The sequence below is a fragment of the Myxine glutinosa genome, chromosome 7 (assembly GCF_964187855.1).
Source record: "Myxine glutinosa chromosome 7, kmMyxGlut1.1, whole genome shotgun sequence".
Taxonomy (NCBI): domain Eukaryota; kingdom Metazoa; phylum Chordata; class Myxini; order Myxiniformes; family Myxinidae; genus Myxine; species Myxine glutinosa.
Genome location: NC_136267.1, coordinates 70,406,262 through 70,424,255, shown reverse-complemented (window position 1 = coordinate 70,424,255; position 17,994 = coordinate 70,406,262). Strand labels below are relative to the sequence as shown.

Genomic DNA, 17,994 nt, shown 5'->3' with positions numbered 1-17,994 from the left:
TTGTGCCAGTGAAGTAATCCCCTTATAACACTGTAATATTTCGTTTTTTTGAGACCGTCCCGTGACCCTCAGGAACATCCTCGCGACCTCCATTTGGGTCGCGATCATGGGTTTGGGAGCCACTGACATAGATGCTATTCAATTTCGGATTTAACTGATCAAAGCTCAAGTGTCATGTGTCCTTCGAAAATAATTTTGCAGACCATAACTTGAGTTAGAAGCATCTGATGTTGTCTCTCTCATATATATCTCTTTTCTCTCTTGCGCTCTCTCTCATGTGACCGTTAATGTTTCATGTGACCTTTAATTGAGATCAAACGTAACAGTTGGTTGACGTCTAACGTGGGTATCCATTGACGTGGGCATATATTCATTGACACATTTGTGTTAAATTATATTTTATATTGTTGTTTGTCTATTGTTTAGATGTTGTATAAAAACAATAGCCAATTGTTAATTTCAATGATTCTACTGTTTACATAGAATGGAGAGGTACTCTTAATCGTGAAGGCTGGTGTCATTCTGCATCGGTGGGCAGGTAGAACGATGGATAGAATCAATCAATCAGGTTTATCAATGCATGGTAACTGCCATTTATGCAATGATAAATTATGCTGATCTATGTATACAAAGTTCCGGTTCCTCGGGCGAGTGAGGCGTGTTTCGAGCTCTCCACGGCATCGAAGTTTGAGTGTTTTCCCATTCTTGTCTTTGTCAAATTTCCACTGGTTATTTTGCTGTGTACGTGTTATTGTGTGTTTCTAGTTGGTGTTGGTTTGTGGTTCGTGCAAACTTGTGTGTAATTAATCGTTTTCTGGGTCGTACCTCGTGCGCGGCCTGATAACTTGGGGCTTCCCTCCCCCCGTCGGTATTTGTCGGTTTGGGTTATTTCCTTCGCTGTATTGCTTGTTTCTTTTATTTTATTTTCTCCCCCTCACCTCACCTCCCTAGACAAAGAATTCTATATTGATTCTTTCTCTCCTCCCGGACACGTGCTTGTTCGCTCTCCTCCTCGTCTCGGCTTGTGCCCCGCCCCCTGTATCTCGTTTTTCTTCCGCCTTTGCTCCTTCTTTCTCAAATCCACGTTCTCGCTTGGAGACTTTTCCCGGATTGTTTTTTCATGGTTTTCATGGTTCTGTTTGGATATTGTTGGAATATGTTTAAACCGCAGCCGTGATGCTGACCCCCCCCCCCCCCCCCAGAATGTCCATGTTTTAAACGTTTCCCAGTGTGTACCCTGGTCAGAATAGGTACACCGTATCCCTGCGTGTCGTAAGAGACGACTAAGAGGGTTGGCGCGAGGAAGGGCATCCGGCCATAAAAACATTGCCTCAAAAAGAGAACCATGACAATCACAAGTACATATGGGCAGGGTGCATCCCGAAGAGGAGATCGGTTTCTGAGGTTTGGGACATGGAATGTAGGGACAATGACAGGGAGATCAGGAGAAGTGGTGGAAGTATTGGTCAGAAGAAGAGTGGACATATGTTGTGTGCGAGAGACGAGATGGAAGGGAAGTGGTGTGAGAATAGTGAAGGGTAGGCAGGGACAGTAATACAAGTTTGTGTGGCAAAGGTGCCCGGAGGGCGTGAATGGTGTTGGTGTCCTGTTTTCTGAGGAGTTTGTAGACAGTGTGGTGAGTGTGACTAGAGTGAGTGATAGGTTGATGATGGTGAAAATGATGATTGGAAAGCTCTTGGTGAACGTCATCTCGGGATATGCTCCGCAGGTTGGTCGAAGCGATGAAGAGAAGGACAAGTTCTGGTGTGCGATAGAGAAGCTGATGGAAAACGTGAAAGATGAGGAAGTTGTTGTGGTGGGAGGAGACCTGAATGGACATGTGGGAAGGAGTATGGATGGTTTTGAGGGAGATCATGGGGGTTACGGATATGGTGTGAGAAATGGAGAAGGTGAAAGGATTTTGGAGTTTGCTGATGGAGCTGATTTGTTGATTTGTAATACTCAGTTCCAGAAAGAGGATAATAAGCTTGTTACATACACGTCAGGTGGGTCGACGACAACCGTTGACTACCTGATGGTGCGTAGGCGAGATAGGGGGCACCTCCGGGACACAAAGGTGATCCCGGGGGAGGAGGCTGTTTCACAGCACCACTTGGTTGTCTGTGACATAAGGGTGAAAGGTGCGAGGAGAGCTCGGCGGGTGAAGTACCAACCGAGAATGAAGGTGTGTGGTGAGGTTGAAGGTGACATGAAGGTTGAAAGAGGTGACAGTAAGGGAGGCATTAAAAGAGAGGCTGAGTAGGGTAGAGGATGATGTGGTTTAGCTTGAAAGTGGTTGGATGTCAATGAAAGCTAGTCTGTTGGGAGCCGGTGGTGAGGTATGTGGATGGACAAAAGGACCACCGAGGCACTCGGAAACATGGTGGTGGGAGGATGAAGTTGGAAAGAGGATTGACGAGAAGAGGAAGAAGTTCAAGGAGTGGCAGAAGGCAAAGGGTACGGGAGCAGAAACAGCAGAGCATGAAAGTTATAAGGCAGCCAAGAAGGCTGCAAAGAAAGAGGTAGCAAAGGCACAGGAGGCATGTAGGAAAATGTTCGGAGAATGCTTGGATTCGGAAGAGGGTCAGAAAGCAGTATTCAGGATTGCAAAGCACATAACGAAAGAGAGGTGTGATGTGATGGGGGTGAGTTGCTTGAAGGATGAAGTGGGACAAATCGTTGTCGACCCAGATGGAATTAAAGGAAGATGGAAAAGATATATGGAAATGCTGTTGAATACAGAGAATGAATGGGATGGCAACATAGAGAGTAACCCAGTTTTAGGACCGGCAGAGAAGATAACTGAGAAGGAAGTTGAGGAAGCGATAAAAGCAATGAAGAGTGGAAAAGCGGGAGGGCCGACGGGAGTTGTGGGAGATATGTTGAAGGCAGCAGGAAGTTGGGGTGTGAACAGAATGACAGAGATCTGTAATCTGGTGGTGAAAGAAGGCCGCATTCCAGTGGATTGGGAACTGAGTACCCTCGTCCCTCTATACAAGGGGAAAGGTGACCCTCTGGAGTGTGGCTCGTACCGAGCGATAAAGTTATTGGAGCATGGAATGAAGGTATTGGAAAGGGTGATGGAGAGGAGGATAAGGAAGAAAGTGAAGATCGACGAAATGCAGTTTGGATTTATGCCAGGAAGAGGAACGACAGATGCGCTTTTCATTGTGAGGCAGTTGCAGGAGAAGTACATGGATAAGAGGAAGAAGTTGTTTTTTGGTTTTGTTGATCTGGAGAAAGCATTCGATAGGGTTCCATGCAAAGTATTGACATGGGCATTGAGGAAGTTAGGAGTGGAGGAATGGTTGATCAGAGTAGTGATGGCAATGTACAAAAGAGCGCGCACAGCTGTAAGGATGAAGGACGGGAACAGTGGTGAGTTTGAGGTGAAGGTGGGAGTGCATCAGGGGTCGGTACTAAGTCCACTACTATTTGTAGCTGTGATGGAGGTGCTGGCTCTGAACGTAAAGGAGGGTTTACCGTGGGAGTTGTTGTATGCAGATGATCTGGTGTTGATTGTGGAAAGTATGGATGGACTGAAGGAAAAGATGAACAAGTGGAAGGAATGTATGGAGACAAAAGGTCTGAAGGTGAATATCGGAAAGACGAAGGTGATGGCAAGTGGTAAAGCATGTGGTGAGGTGGAAAGAACTGGGAAGTGGCCGTGTGCTGTGTGCAGGAAGGGTGTCGGAGTGAACTCCATTCAATGTACAATGTGCGCTGAGTGGGTTCATCAAAAATGTAGTGGTCTGAGAGGGTCATTTACCAGTGTGGCAGCTACATTCAAATGTAAGGTGTGCACAGAGGGAGCTGCAGATGGAGGAAATGTTGAGTTGGATCTTGGAGATGGCGTGAAGCTGGAAGGTGTGAAAACATTTTGCTACCTCGGAGACATGCTGAATGGAGAAGGTGGATCAGACTCGGCAACGGTTGCTCGAGTGAGATGTGCATGGAAGAAGTTTCGGGAACTGAGTGGCGTGCTGATGAGGAGGAGAGTGTCTCTGAAGCTGAAGGGAAAGGTGTATGCTGCATGTGTGAGAAGTGTTATGATCTATGGGAGCGAGACATGGGTAATGAACGTAGAGCAGCAACGAAGGCTGGAAAGGGTGGAAATGCGAATGGTTCGATGGATGTGCGGAGTATCATTGAGAGAGAGGAGGACAAATGATGAATTGCGAAAGATGATGGGAATATTGCCTGTGATTGATGCTGTGAAGAGGAACAGGTGGAGATGGTTTGGTCATGTGTTGAGGAAGGATGAAAGTGACTGGTTGAGAAGAGGGATGGAAGTTAATGTAGAAGGAAGTAGAGGACGGGGAAGACCGAGAAAGACTTGGCTAAAGATGGTGGAAGAAGAAATGCGGGCAAGGGGGTTAACAAGGAGAGATGCAGAAAATAGGGCAAAATGGAGAAGATTGTCATGGGGACCGCAAGGCTAACCCCCTGCTCTAGCAGGGAAAATGGCCTTAAAATGCATGTTGTTGTTGTTGTTATTGTTATGTATACAAGGATATGCTGACCTTTCAGGCTTTAAACATTCGTCAAGGCAAAAGAAGCTCTTAAAGGGGTAAGGGTTGATATAGGGTGGGAGTTAGTCAGAGGTCAGAACAGGGTCAGCGGTCAGGGAGCACCTGCGGTGAGAATGACTCATTTTGAACCACTTATCGATAGGGGGGTCAGGGTTCAGGGGTTTGGAGATAACAGGACTGGAATTGGGAGAAAAGTGAAAATAACAGGGAAATAAACAAAAAGTAAAAGAAAGATGTTAGATAAAGAAAGCTGTTGTTGTTGTTGTTTCGTATGCAACATGTGGCTGCTGGTTGCATCGTTTTACTGGAAGCGCGTTTGTGCCGCTGATGCAGTGCCCCAATTACCAGTGAGCTGGTACGCGATTTGCCGACCTCGGAAGGATGATAGGCTGAGTCAACCCCCCTGGCGTTATTTCAGCGATGACCTGAAACCAGGATTCAAACTCAGGATCTTAGGATCCCAAGCCAGCACCCTAACCGTTAAGCCAACACCAGGCTATAAAGAATGCAAAACAACTTTTAAAAGTAATAAAAATTATAAATATATATGAACTAGAATGGATAGACAAGAGAGAGACAAAAACGATTGAAAGGTTGTAAAAGACAGGAGATCTCAGTGAATGAAGAACGCTCGTTTGCATACATGACCGTCCTTGGTCATATAATGACTTGAACTCGATAAAGTAATGGTAACAATTATGGAGGCAGTCCATGCAATCACAGAAACGTTCAAAATAAATACAACATAAGCATGCCGTAAACAAAGATGAGAGCAGTTCTGCAGTTGCAACTGCAGGGTTGATGAAATTGCTTAATGTTAAGGATTTGCACCCTCTCTGCAGAGAGATACTCGTGAGCAATTTCATCAAATCGCAACAATACCAACAACGGCGACATGCACACACGTGTACGCACACATACACACATGACAACCAACAAAGAAAACACAGGGGTCGCACACTGGAACAAGACAATATTTTGTGATGCATACACGTCTGGCCACATAAGCCTCCAAGCTATCACCTGAAAATTGCACGAAGTATGATAAAGAGGAATTATAAATTTAAGTTGCAATGATTAAGGTGGTAAAGTTTGTACTGTATGTAATCATACCAAACATACTCTGAGACATAACAAAGACGTTAAAAATGGTGCGTGCTGCTTCCTTGCTCGATGTTCAGTATTTAAAAGATTAAGAGCACAGACAATCCGTGGAGAGGAGGAAACTCCTCCTTAGGAAATACACTGCTGAGTGCGATGAGGAAGGTGGCACCACTGTTGTGACCAGGAAGTGACGGTACCCAGAATGCCCCGGGAAGTGACGTTCCTTCCCCCAAGCTCAGTGGCTGTGTTTGTCTCATCTAATAATCCTGTGTTATGTCTAGTGTATTTGTCAGTGTGTCCATGTAAGTTAGATGTGTAGATGTGTGTGTGGCATCTCCACTCTGACCCTGAGATCCTGTAAAAAGAGAAAACAATTTTTGGAACAAACTGTGCTTGGCCTAACAGTCTCGAAGCTTCAATTTCTTACTTTTACCTGCCTTTGCTAGCGCTAAATCTGTGCGAAATAGTCTTTCCTTAATGTAATGTTCAGAATTTAAATGGGAGAGTGGCAATTTTAAAATGCTTCACCATAATTGCTGTGTTCCTGGATGTACATCCGACTCACGGAAACAGAAACGATGACAAATATCAGTGGATGAGACATGTCGAGTTCCTACCCTTTCCGGTTAATACAAGTGGGCAGCAGTAGTGGATAAAATACACACAAACACACACACACACATCTTCACCAGCCTGAACAGTCTGATCTGATCTTCACCAGCCTGAACAGTCTGATCTGATCTTCATCAGGCTGAACAGTTTCCATTTTGTATTCCACGGATGGGCCGGTTCTGCATCTGGACCTGAACCAAAATCGAATGTTCTTGTCACCTAACCAACTCATCCACCACATTTTGTCATAATCCATCCACAACTTTTGAGATATGGTGTTAAATATTGTTGTTGGCCCCATCTCTCAATGCTGAATGATCATTTGAAAATTCTAGTGTCGGGATTCGGATTTTCACCAAAATCGAATCAGTTCCTCCATGGCACACACATATCCTGTCCACCAAGCTTCATCTGAATCTGCTCCCAGAGAAAGACAGCAAAACAGACCGACAAACAGCGGGTGAAAACACAACTTCCAACCACCTTTGGTGGTGGAGGTAACAAAACACTGTGCACCACTGAATTTGTGAGAGGGTTTGGAAGTGTATGGAGTGCGTCATAACACGGGGTGTGGAGTGCATGGTGCGCCAATGATACATTATTCCTGTATCTATAAGTCCGTTTGTCTGTGTGTGTGTGTCGCCATTTTTCTCAGAGATGGTGCAACGGATCTTCGTGAAACTTTTAGACGTTCATCAGTGAGTTCCGGGGAATGTTTTAGGCAAAAAAAGACTACATTTTGAAGAAAAAAAAAACTAGTTGGATTTTTTCCCTTTTAATAGCTCTCGTGGGTGTAGGGAAGCAGAGCCCATCCATTCCTTAGTGGGTGTAGGGAAGCAGAGCCCATCCATTCCTTAGTGGGTGTAGGGAAGCAGAGCCCATCCATTCCTTAGTGGGTGTAGGGAAGCAGAGCCCATCCATTCCTTAGTGGGTGTAGGGAAGCAGAGCCCATCCATTCCTTAGTGGGTGTAGGGAAGCAGAGCCCATCCATTCCTTAGTGGGTGTAGGGAAGCAGGCCCCATCCATTCCTTAGTGGGTGTAGGGAAGCAGAGCCCATCCATTCCTTAGTGGGTGTAGGGAAGCAGAGCCCATCCATTCCTTAGTGGGTGTAGGGAAGCAGGCCCCATCCATTCCTTAGTGGGTGTAGGGAAGCAGAGCCCATCCATTCCTTAGTGGGTGTAGGGAAGCAGAGCCCATCCATTCCTTAGTGGGTGTAGGGAAGCAGAGCCCATCCATTCCTTAGTGGGTGTAGGGAAGCAGAGCCCATCCATTCCTTAGTGGGTGTAGGGAAGCAGAGCCCATCCATTCCTTAGTGGGTGTAGGGAAGCAGAGCCCATCCATTCCTTAGTGGGTGTAGGGAAGCAGGCCCCATCCATTCCTTAGTGGGTGTAGGGAAGCAGAGCCCATCCATTCCTTAGTGGGTGTAGGGAAGCAGAGCCCATCCATTCCTTAGTGGGTGTAGGGAAGCAGGCCCCATCCATTCCTTAGTGGGTGTAGGGAAGCAGAGCCCATCCATTCCTTAGTGGGTGTAGGGAAGCAGAGCCCATCCATTCCTTAGTGGGTGTAGGGAAGCAGGCCCCATCCATTCCTTAGTGGGTGTAGGGAAGCAGACCCCATCCATCCCTTAGTGGGTGTAGGGAAGCAGACCCCATCCATCTCTTAGTGGGTGTAGGGAAGCAGACCCCATCCATTCCTTAGTGGGTGTAGGGAAGCAGACCCCATCCATTCCTTAGTGGGTGTCGGGAAGCAGACCCCATCCATTCCTTAGTGGGTGTCGGGAAGCAGACCCCATCCATTCCTTAGTGGGTGTCGGGAAGCAGACCCCATCCATTCCTTAGTGGGTGTAGGGAAGCAGACCCCATCCATTCCTTAGTGGGTGTAGGGAAGCAGGCCCCATCCATCCCTTAGTGGGTGTAGGGAAGCAGACCCCATCCATCCCTTAGTGGGTGTAGGGAAGCAGACCCCATCCATTCCTTAGTGGGTGTAGGGAAGCAGACCCCATCCATCCCTTAGTGGGTGTAGGGAAGCAGACCCCATCCATTCCTTAGTGGGTGTAGGGAAGCAGACCCCATCCATCCCTTAGTGGGTGTCGGGAAGCAGACCCCATCCATCCCTTAGTGGGTGTAGGGAAGCAGACCCCATCCATTCCTTAGTGGGTGTAGGGAAGCAGACCCCATCCATCCCTTAGTGGGTGTAGGGAAGCAGACCCCATCCATTCCTTAGTGGGTGGAGGGAAGCAGACCCCATCCATCCCTTAGTGGGTGTAGGGAAGCAGACCCCATCCATCCCTTAGTGGGTGTAGGGAAGCAGACCCCATCCATCCCTTAGTGGGTGTAGGGAAGCAGACCCCATCCATTCCTTAGTGGGTGTAGGGAAGCAGACCCCATCCATTCCTTAGTGGGTGTAGGGAAGCAGACCCCATCCATTCCTTAGTGGGTGTAGGGAAGCAGGCCCCATCCATTCCTTAGTGGGTGTAGGGAAGCAGACCCCATCCATTCCTTAGTGGGTGTAGGGAAGCAGGCCCCATCCATCCCTTAGTGGGTGTAGGGAAGCAGGCCCCATCCATCCCTTAGTGGGTGTAGGGAAGCAGGCCCCATCCATTCCTTAGTGGGTGTAGGGAAGCAGACCCCATCCATCCCTTAGTGGGTGTAGGGAAGCAGACCCCATCCATCCCTTAGTGGGTGTAGGGAAGCAGGCCCCATCCATCCCTTAGTGGGTGTAGGGAAGCAGAGCCCATCCATTCCTTAGTGGGTGTAGGGAAGCAGGCCCCATCCATTCCTTAGTGGGTGTAGGGAAGCAGGCCCCATCCATTCCTTAGTGGGTGTAGGGAAGCAGACCCCATCCATTCCTTAGTGGGTGTAGGGAAGCAGACCCCATCCATCCCTTAGTGGGTGTAGGGAAGCAGACACCATCCATTCCTTAGTGGGTGTAGGGAAGCAGACCCCATCCATCCCTTAGTGGGTGTAGGGAAGCAGACCCCATCCATTCCTTAGTGGGTGTAGGGAAGCAGACCCCATCCATTCCTTAGTGGGTGTAGGGAAGCAGACCCCATCCATTCCTTAGTGGGTGTAGGGAAGCAGACCCCATCCATTCCTTAGTGGGTGTCGGGAAGTGTTTCAGACCCCCACAAAAAATATACCGGGCAATCTTGGGTAACCCTGCTAGTAGCTCAATAAATCAATATGGAGTGCAATATGAAATGCACAAGCATGGTGGAATGGGTAGCGAAACTTGCCATGACATAGAACATTGGGTGTGTCGTGATCGTGATATGGGACGTGGCGTGCGCCTTCCTTCGAGGAATTTCTGCATTTAAACACAGCTTCTGCCCTGTATGGCTCAATAAATCATCAAAACGAGGAATAGCATGAATGAGGATTGAGAAGGTATAAAATATGAACTACATAAACCCAGCGATGATTAGCTGAACATCCAAGATGCTGTCACAGCTTGCCACGAATATCAAACTGCATCTGTGTGCCTCATTTATTTTTAAATCGAGACTTAGACCAGACCTGATGAGACTGTGCAAAAGCACGTTTCTTGTCCTGCCTCTTATTTTCAAAAGTTAAAAAATTCAATGAAACATTTGTGAAATGTTTTTTTTTCGCTGTCGTGAAGTCATCAATCAAAATGCCTTTTTGTATACATGGTCGAGGCTCATGGAGGAGCAAGAGCAGAATGGAATGCGTCAAAATGGAAAGGAGGAAATACCAACGGCAGAATAGAAGTGAGACAGCAAACCATCCTGGAGGTGGGGAAAAGCCGTATACTTTGTATGACGTGTCAGAAAATGTTTGAAGATCCAGACGACAAGCTCATGCAGTGATGACCGGTGGTGCACCACATGCTTAGCTTTTCTGACTATAAGTATTTATTACATGTGGTGGGAATCTGGGAGGGGATGGGAGTTGGAGTGAGATCAAGGGCTTCCCTTTGGGGAGGAGAACAAATGGGATGAATTGCTTCACCACAATATTCTGTCGACCATGGGCGAGAGGATTGGTATCATAATTACCTCCATGGTTGGAGGTTATGTTTTCACAATGTCTGTTTGCCTGTCTTTGAGCAGGATATCTCCAAGGGTTTGGACAGATTCGGACAAAACTTGGTGGACAGTTTGAATGTGCGACAAGGACGAATTGATTTGATTTTGGTGAAAATCTGGATCAGGATACAAGAATTGTTTGTCATCTTCACCATTGAGAGATCGGGTCCAAAAGTATATATATATATATATATATATATATATATATATATATATATATATATATATATATATATATATATAATTAACTCGTCCTTGTCACAAACCCAACCTGACCACCAAATTTCGTCCGAATCCATCAATAACTTTTTGAGATATTGTGCTTATATATATATATATATATATATATATATATATATATATATATATATATATGATCAAGGCACCTCCTAGCTTTAATGGTGAGCACCAGCCACGAATTATGTCTCACACGGTAAATACCGCATAACCCGCAAGGAACCAACAGCCTGTCTGCCACACAGACCATCGTTCCCACCAGTGCAAACCAAAACCAGGGGGTGCGGTGCGATCGGCGGGGATAATAATCAACGAACATAACAGCGTGACGAGCGCTGTCCCGATCTCCTGTGGACTGAAGTCCTAGACCAAAGCGTCACCTCCGACCCAAAGGGTCTTCTGAAGGCTTCAGCCTGGCCACTCTGTCAACAGACAGAGATTTATTCAGGCAGGCTGTTGGTTCCTTGCGGGTTATGCGGTATTTACCGTGTGAGACATAATTCGTGGCTGGTGCTCACCATTAAAGCTAGGAGGTGCCTTGATCATCGTAATAGACGATTTTGGTCCTCATTGGTTAGATTTTTTGCAGTATGCCGTCCTGACGAGGGTTAATAAGCCCGAAATCTGGATTGGCGGCTCTGCTTGATGTTTAGCCAATGGGGACCAATGAATAAATCTCTGTCTGTTGACAGAGTGGCTGGGCTGAAGCCTCCAGAAGACCCTTTGGGTCGGAGGTGACGCTTTGGTCTAGGACTTCGGTCCACAGGAGATCGGGACAGCGCTCGTCACGCTGTTATGTTCGTTGATTATATATATATATATATATATATATAAGCACAATATCTCAAAAAGTTATTGATGGATTCGGACGAAATTTGGTGGTCAGGTTGGGTTTGTGACGAGGACGAGTTAATGATATTTTTGAGGAAGATCTGGATCCGGATGTGGATCCGAGAACTTTTAAATTATTTAAGTCATTCTTTACCAAGGTAGTCGATACTAGTAGATACAAGGTAGTCGAACAAGGTAGTCGACACACCAAGGTAGTCGATACCATCTGCCTTCCATTCTAAGTTTTCCGGAAGAGGAGGTGGATGTGTCGAGACAGGGAGGCAACTATTAAGGTAAGGCACCCAAATAGCTTTGCTTTTCCTCCAATTATCTTTCAGGGAAGAAGCCTGGAAAAAGATTCTCAAGGATTTAACAAGAGCATCAATATCCTGTTTGCTTCTGATTATGACGCACACATCATCTGCATACGCTGATATAGTCAGTGGTGGACTCCTTGGGAAACACGTCAAGCCAGAGATATTCCCCCTGAGCTTACAAAGTAATGGCTCCATTGCCAACGCAAAAAGCAATCCTGAGACTGGACAACCCTGCCGTATCCCTCTTTGAACCTGCATGGGGGAAACGAGTTTATTGTTTACCTTAATTACACAAGAGATGTCAGTGTACAATAGAGATATGAAGGCTCTAAAATTAACCCCACAGCCACATGCTTCCAGAACACGCCACAAAAAAACATGATCAATGCTGTCAAAGGCTTTTTCAAGGTCTAGAAAAATTATTCCAAAACCATTTTGATCGTGGTTTTTATTTTTATTTTATTCTTTACGATTGAAAGATGGAGCCAAAAATGACACATAGCATGATATCTCAAAAAGTTATGGATGGATTCAGACGAAACTTGGTGGATGACTTGGGTAGGTGCTAAGAACCAACTAATTACACTGCCTATAGAAAGTCTACACCCCCTTTCAAAATTTTCACCTTTTGTTGCCTTATAACCTGGAATTAAATTGCATTAAATCAGCCTTTTTTCACTTTTATTTACACATCGTAACCCACAACTTCCAAGTGAAAAACAAATTCTACAAATTTCAGAAAATTAATTAAAAATACAAAACTAGCTTTATCCTGGTTGGATAAGTGTCCAGCTCACCAGAGTTGATACTTGGTGGAAGCACCTTTGACAGCAATTACAGCTGTGAGTCTATCGGGATAGGTCTCTACCAACTTTGCACACCTTGATTGGACAATATACAGTCACGTGAAAAAGTAAGTACACCCCATGTAAAGTTTTGACTTTTTCAACATATTTCAACATTCAGCTATTTGATCTTCATTTCAACAATATTGATAGATAAAGGTGATATAATATAACAAATATCATGAAACATTTACATTTTGTAGTCCATTGTATAATGTAAATAAACATAAATACAAATTTCGCATGTGGAAAAAGTAAGTACACCCTTGGCTCTAATAGGTGGTATTGCCCCCTTTGGCAGAAACAACCTCAAGTAGGCGTTTCTTATAACTGTCTACCAGTCTCTGACATCGACTGGGAGAAATTTTTGCCCACTCCTCCATGCAGAATTATTTCAGCTGTGCGATGTTTGAGGGGTTTCTTGCATGCACAGCTCGTTTCAAATCTCCCTCCCCCCCCCCCCGCCCCCCCACAACATCTCGATGGAATTTAGATCTTGGCTTTGACTTGACCATTCCAGAACATTCCATTTCTTACTTTTCAGGCATTCCTTGGGTGGATTTACTGGTATGTTTAGGGTCATTGTCATGTTGCAAGGTCCACCTTCGGTTGACCTTCAACTCTCCGACAGATGGCCTCACATTATCCTCAAGCACCCTCTGGTACAATGAAGAATTCATAGTGGATTATATGATGGTGAGCTGCCCAGGCCCTGATGCAGCAAAGCTGCCCCAAATCATAATATTTCCACCACCATGCTTTACAGTTGGTATCAGGTTCTTGTGGTAAAATGCTGTCTTTGGTTTTCGCAAAACATGTCTTCTGGTACTGTGGCCAAATAGCTCTACCTTTGACTCATCTGTGCAGAGCACATTGTTCCAGAAGTGCTGGTCTTTGCCTAGGTCTTCATTTGCAAACTTTCGTCTTGCCCTGATGTTCTTTCTGGACAGCAAAGGTTTCCTCCTGGCACACCTCCCATGTAGATCAAATTTGTGCAGCCTCTTTCTAATGGTAGACTCGTGCACTTTGACATCAACAGTGGCAAGAGCTACCTGTAGGTATGTTTAGGGTCATTGTCATGTTGCAAGGTCCACCTTCGGTTGATATAATGATGTTCTGACATCTGACAGTGATGACATTCTGGGGTTCTTAGAGACTTCTTTCAGCATCTTGCGGTCTGCTCTCGGGCTGAACTTGCTGGGGCGGCCCGGCCTGAACAAGTTGGCAGTTGTTTGGAATCTTCTCCACTTGTAGATGATCTTCCGGACAGTCGAATGATTGATTTCAAATTGTTTGGAGATATTTTTAAATCCCTTCCCAGACTCGTAGGCATCTATAACCTTCTTTCTGAAGGCCTCAGAGAGCTCTTTTGATCTAGGCATGGTGACGCCGCACAATTCAACAACAAAGAGAAAACCAAACTAAATGTCTGAGGTTTAAATAAGACAGGTTCCTCCAAAATCCTCTCTGACGATGCTCTAATCATTTGCACCTGAGCTGGTGCACCTGATTCTAATTTTAGGTATTTGAAGTAGTGATGAATGTCGGGGTGTACTTACTTTTTCCACATGCGAAATTTGCATTCATGTTCATTTAAATTATACAATGGACTACAAAATGTAAATGTTTCATGATATTTGTTATATTATATCACCTTTATCTATCAATATTGTTGAAATGAAGATCAAATAGCTGTATGTTGAAATATGTTGAAAAAGTCAAAACTTTACATGGGGTGTACTTACTTTTTCACGTGACTGTGTGTGCATTCTTCTGTACAAAACTGTTCAAGCTCAGTCAACCTGCATGGGGAGCATTAATGGACAGCAATCTTCAAGTCATGCCACAGATTTTTGATTGTATTTAGGTCGGGGCTCTGACTGGGCCACTTAAGGACATTTATCTTTTTGTTCCTTAGCCACTCCAGTGTAGCTTTGGCTGTGTGCTACGGGTCGTTGTCATGCTGAAACGTGAAATTCCATCCCAATTTCAGATTTCTTGCAGAGAGCAACAGTTTTTCCTTGAGGAATTTTCTGTATTTTGCTCCATCCATTTTCCATTCTATCCTGACAAATGCCCCAGTCCCTGCTGATGAGAAACATCCCCATTACATGATGCTGCCACCGCCATGCTTCACAGTACAGACGGTGTTCGTTGGGTGATGTGCTGTGTTGGGTTTGTGCCAAACGTAACGAACGTTTTGCATTTCGGCCAAAAGGTTCCACTCTGCTTTCATCAGACCAAAAAACTTTTTTGTGACATGCCTTCAGAATCTCCAGAGATTGTTTTTTTGCATACTTAAAACGTAATGGCTTCCTTCTTGCCACCCTGCCGTGCAGGCCAGACGTGTGGAGTGCTTGGGATATTGTTGTCATATGCACACAGTGACCAGTCTTTGCCCTAAATGCCTGTAGCACTTTCAAAGTTGCCATTGGCCTCTTGGTGGCCTCTCTGATCAGTCTCCTCCTTGCTTGGTCATTCAGTTTAGAGGGATGTCTTGATCTAGGCAGGGTCTTGTTGGTACCATACACCTTCCACTTTTTAATGATTGTCTTGACTGTGCTCCAAGGGATATTCAAGGCCTTTGGAATATTTTAATACCCATTCCCTGATCTGTGCCTTTCCACAACATTAGCCCGGAGGTCTTTTGAAAGCTTATTGGTGCTAATGGTTGAGTCTTTGCTGTGAAATGCACTACCCAGTAGAGGAAACATACAGGAACAGCTGATTTTATTCTGAAATAATCAGAATCACTAAAATTTAATACAGGTGGAGGCCAATTAACTTGGAGTGTGATTTTGAAGGTGATTGGTTACACCTGAGCTAATTTACAATTGCTTTTGACGAAGGTGTATCAATTCGAATGTCCACACACCAATAACAATTTTGAAGATTTCAGTACACTTTGAATACACTTCTCTTTATACTATTATAATCTTCATACTATTATAAGGGGGGTGAACACTTATCCAACCAAGATAATCTAGTTTTGTATTTTAAATTAATTTTCTGAAATTTGAAGAATTTGTTTTTCACTTGGAAGTTGTGGTTTACTATGTATAAATAAAGGTGAAAAAGTCTGATTTAATGCATTTTAATTCCAGGCTATAAGGCAACAAAAGGTGAAAAATTTGAAAGGGGTGTAGACTTTCTGTCGGCACTGTAAATTTTTGTTGAGGTCTGGATACAGATTCGGCCTATCAGTGGGATACAAAACATAAACTATTTAAACTGGCGAATGAGATGGTATAAATCTGTACTGAAGGGAAAGCAAGCTTGTCTGGAAGGATAATAGTATCAGGAGAGCGGGGAGGGGGATGAAGGACTAGTCTATGCATGAGAGGGCTGCTTGCGTCACTGCCAATCAGCTTGAGTAAACTGCCAGAGTCTACAGTGCTGAGGTAGCTTTCTGACAATAGCCAGAGTGATGTTGACTCTCACAAGCGCATGATCAGATGAACCAATTGGAGCAGAAGAGGAACAGGAGACATTTGTCGGAAAATTCATCATTATCAAGTCCAGAAGGGAAGACACGTTATTGGGAGAAATCCGGGTCAGAAACTTCACTGATTGGGTGAGGCCCATGGAGTCACACAAGTCCTTTGCTGCAATGACACTATTGCGAATAAATAAACAAATTTATGTTGCAGACGCACAAGTTACATGTTTTCTTTGCCAGGGAATTTTGGCAAGATGTTCTTGCTTTGTCATCAATTATTTATACATGTTTTGATGATGATTATTTGTCTTTTTACGAGTTACACCCAAATGTCAACTACAATATGATTAGAGCACTACACATAAATGTACACACACAGGACTACAACTTACCTGGCACAGTAATGACCCTGATGTCGGTTTCCATCTCCAATTAATAATTTATTTTCCCAATTTTTTTTCCTTTCCTAAATTATCTGCAGGGAAGCCATACATTTTGAAACCCTTCTCTGATCAATTGGTGCATCCAATGGCACAGCATCCTGCCATTTAAAAAAGAAGAATGGGTTAAAGTGTGCTCATTTATTAATGTATCGAAGAATGGAGGTGTCCCCAATAGTTGTAAAAGGGAAAGGTTTTCAGGCATGGGTTTAACGAGAGCAAAAATTAGCAAGAACTGGGTAAGGAGGCAGAGTCTTTTGAATACGGTGGTCAACAGAAAGCAAGGTAGACAGAAAAAATTAAACGTGAAGTAAAAAATATCTTTCTATTTTTTTTATTTATATTAAACATTTTTACCATTTTGTACTAAAGTTGAAGTGAGAACTTTGATTTCACTCTGCCTTATGTATTTTATTCTGGCTGCCTGTTTCTTGTCCAAAGGTCCAAAGGAAGAGATCATATACCTGCCTTGCATTTATAGGAACACAGGGATTGACAAGCCTGATTACCTGGCGACAGTAGATGTCAAACCAGGCTCGCCATCTTACTCACAGGTACTCTGTCACCCTCACTTTTGAATCTACGAATTGCTATAAGAAAAATATTTGATTGGAAGAAATACATTGGAGGGTTAAGGAGTTGGGGAGGAAAATGGGGAAAAAGAAAAGGAAGTTTTAAAAAGGAATGTATGTGGCATCCATGGACGAGGGGTATGGACGGGAGGGTGGGAAGAGGGGTAAAACCTTATCCCCTTTTTTGCACTCTGAGATGTACATGTATGGCCACTTGATGAAAGAAGTAATCCACCATAATCTTTGGCATATGATACACAACAGTATGGCAATTGCATTTTCCTTGACAAGGTAATGCCAAACACCAAAAATATTTTGTAGTTTGTTGATATTAAACATTACCCAATTTTAAATTAAGTAAAAATATTACCTATTTTTTTTTGTAGTTTGATCAAACCACTGTTGTAAGTCAACCTTTCCGAATAATTTAATTATTGGTGGAAACAGAAAAATTTAATGTAACAATTTAATTCTACTTATTTCACAACAAAATTCATGTTTTTCCAATTGTGACTCTGTAGTATGAACCCATGTCATTTTGCTGCTTGAAATGGGTTTATCCTGCCAACCCCTTGAGATTGCACATGATATTGTAATGGGCGCATCCTCAACTACAGTCATGCTGGCCAGCGGGTATGGGACAAAAACATCTCCACTTCCGCCGGGTTCATTTAGCATGAATCGGCATATCAGCACACGACCGCTGCAAATCTGTCGGCAAGATTATCTGAGTGAGCCCGTCTGCGAGCCGCTTTTGTTGCGGTATAGCGCGAACCCAATCTGCTCATCGAATGGATTGAAAAGCCAATTTTCCTAAGTATTATTCAGGATTCATCAAAATGGCAATAATTTATTTATGGGAGAAACAGGGAGAAAATGTGGAGGAAGAAGAACATGGCTGCACAGTGGCGATCACATTTAGTAACAAATGAAAAATAAATAAATTACAGATAACGTGTCCTCGGAAACAACGTCGACTTAATACTTGCACCTTAGCTGTTTTGTTTGAGGAAACAT

General features: G+C 44.3%; 1 protein-coding gene across 1 annotated transcript in view; it reads left to right on the top strand.

Annotated features, from left to right (window-relative positions):
- Positions 1–17,994, top strand: part of SELENBP1 (selenium binding protein 1) — a 149,625-nt gene that overhangs the window by 46,789 nt on the left and 84,842 nt on the right. Inside the window, 1 exon segment of the mRNA XM_068122506.2 lies at positions 16,847–16,959. Coding sequence (XP_067978607.2) covers positions 16,847–16,959 — 113 coding nt within the window.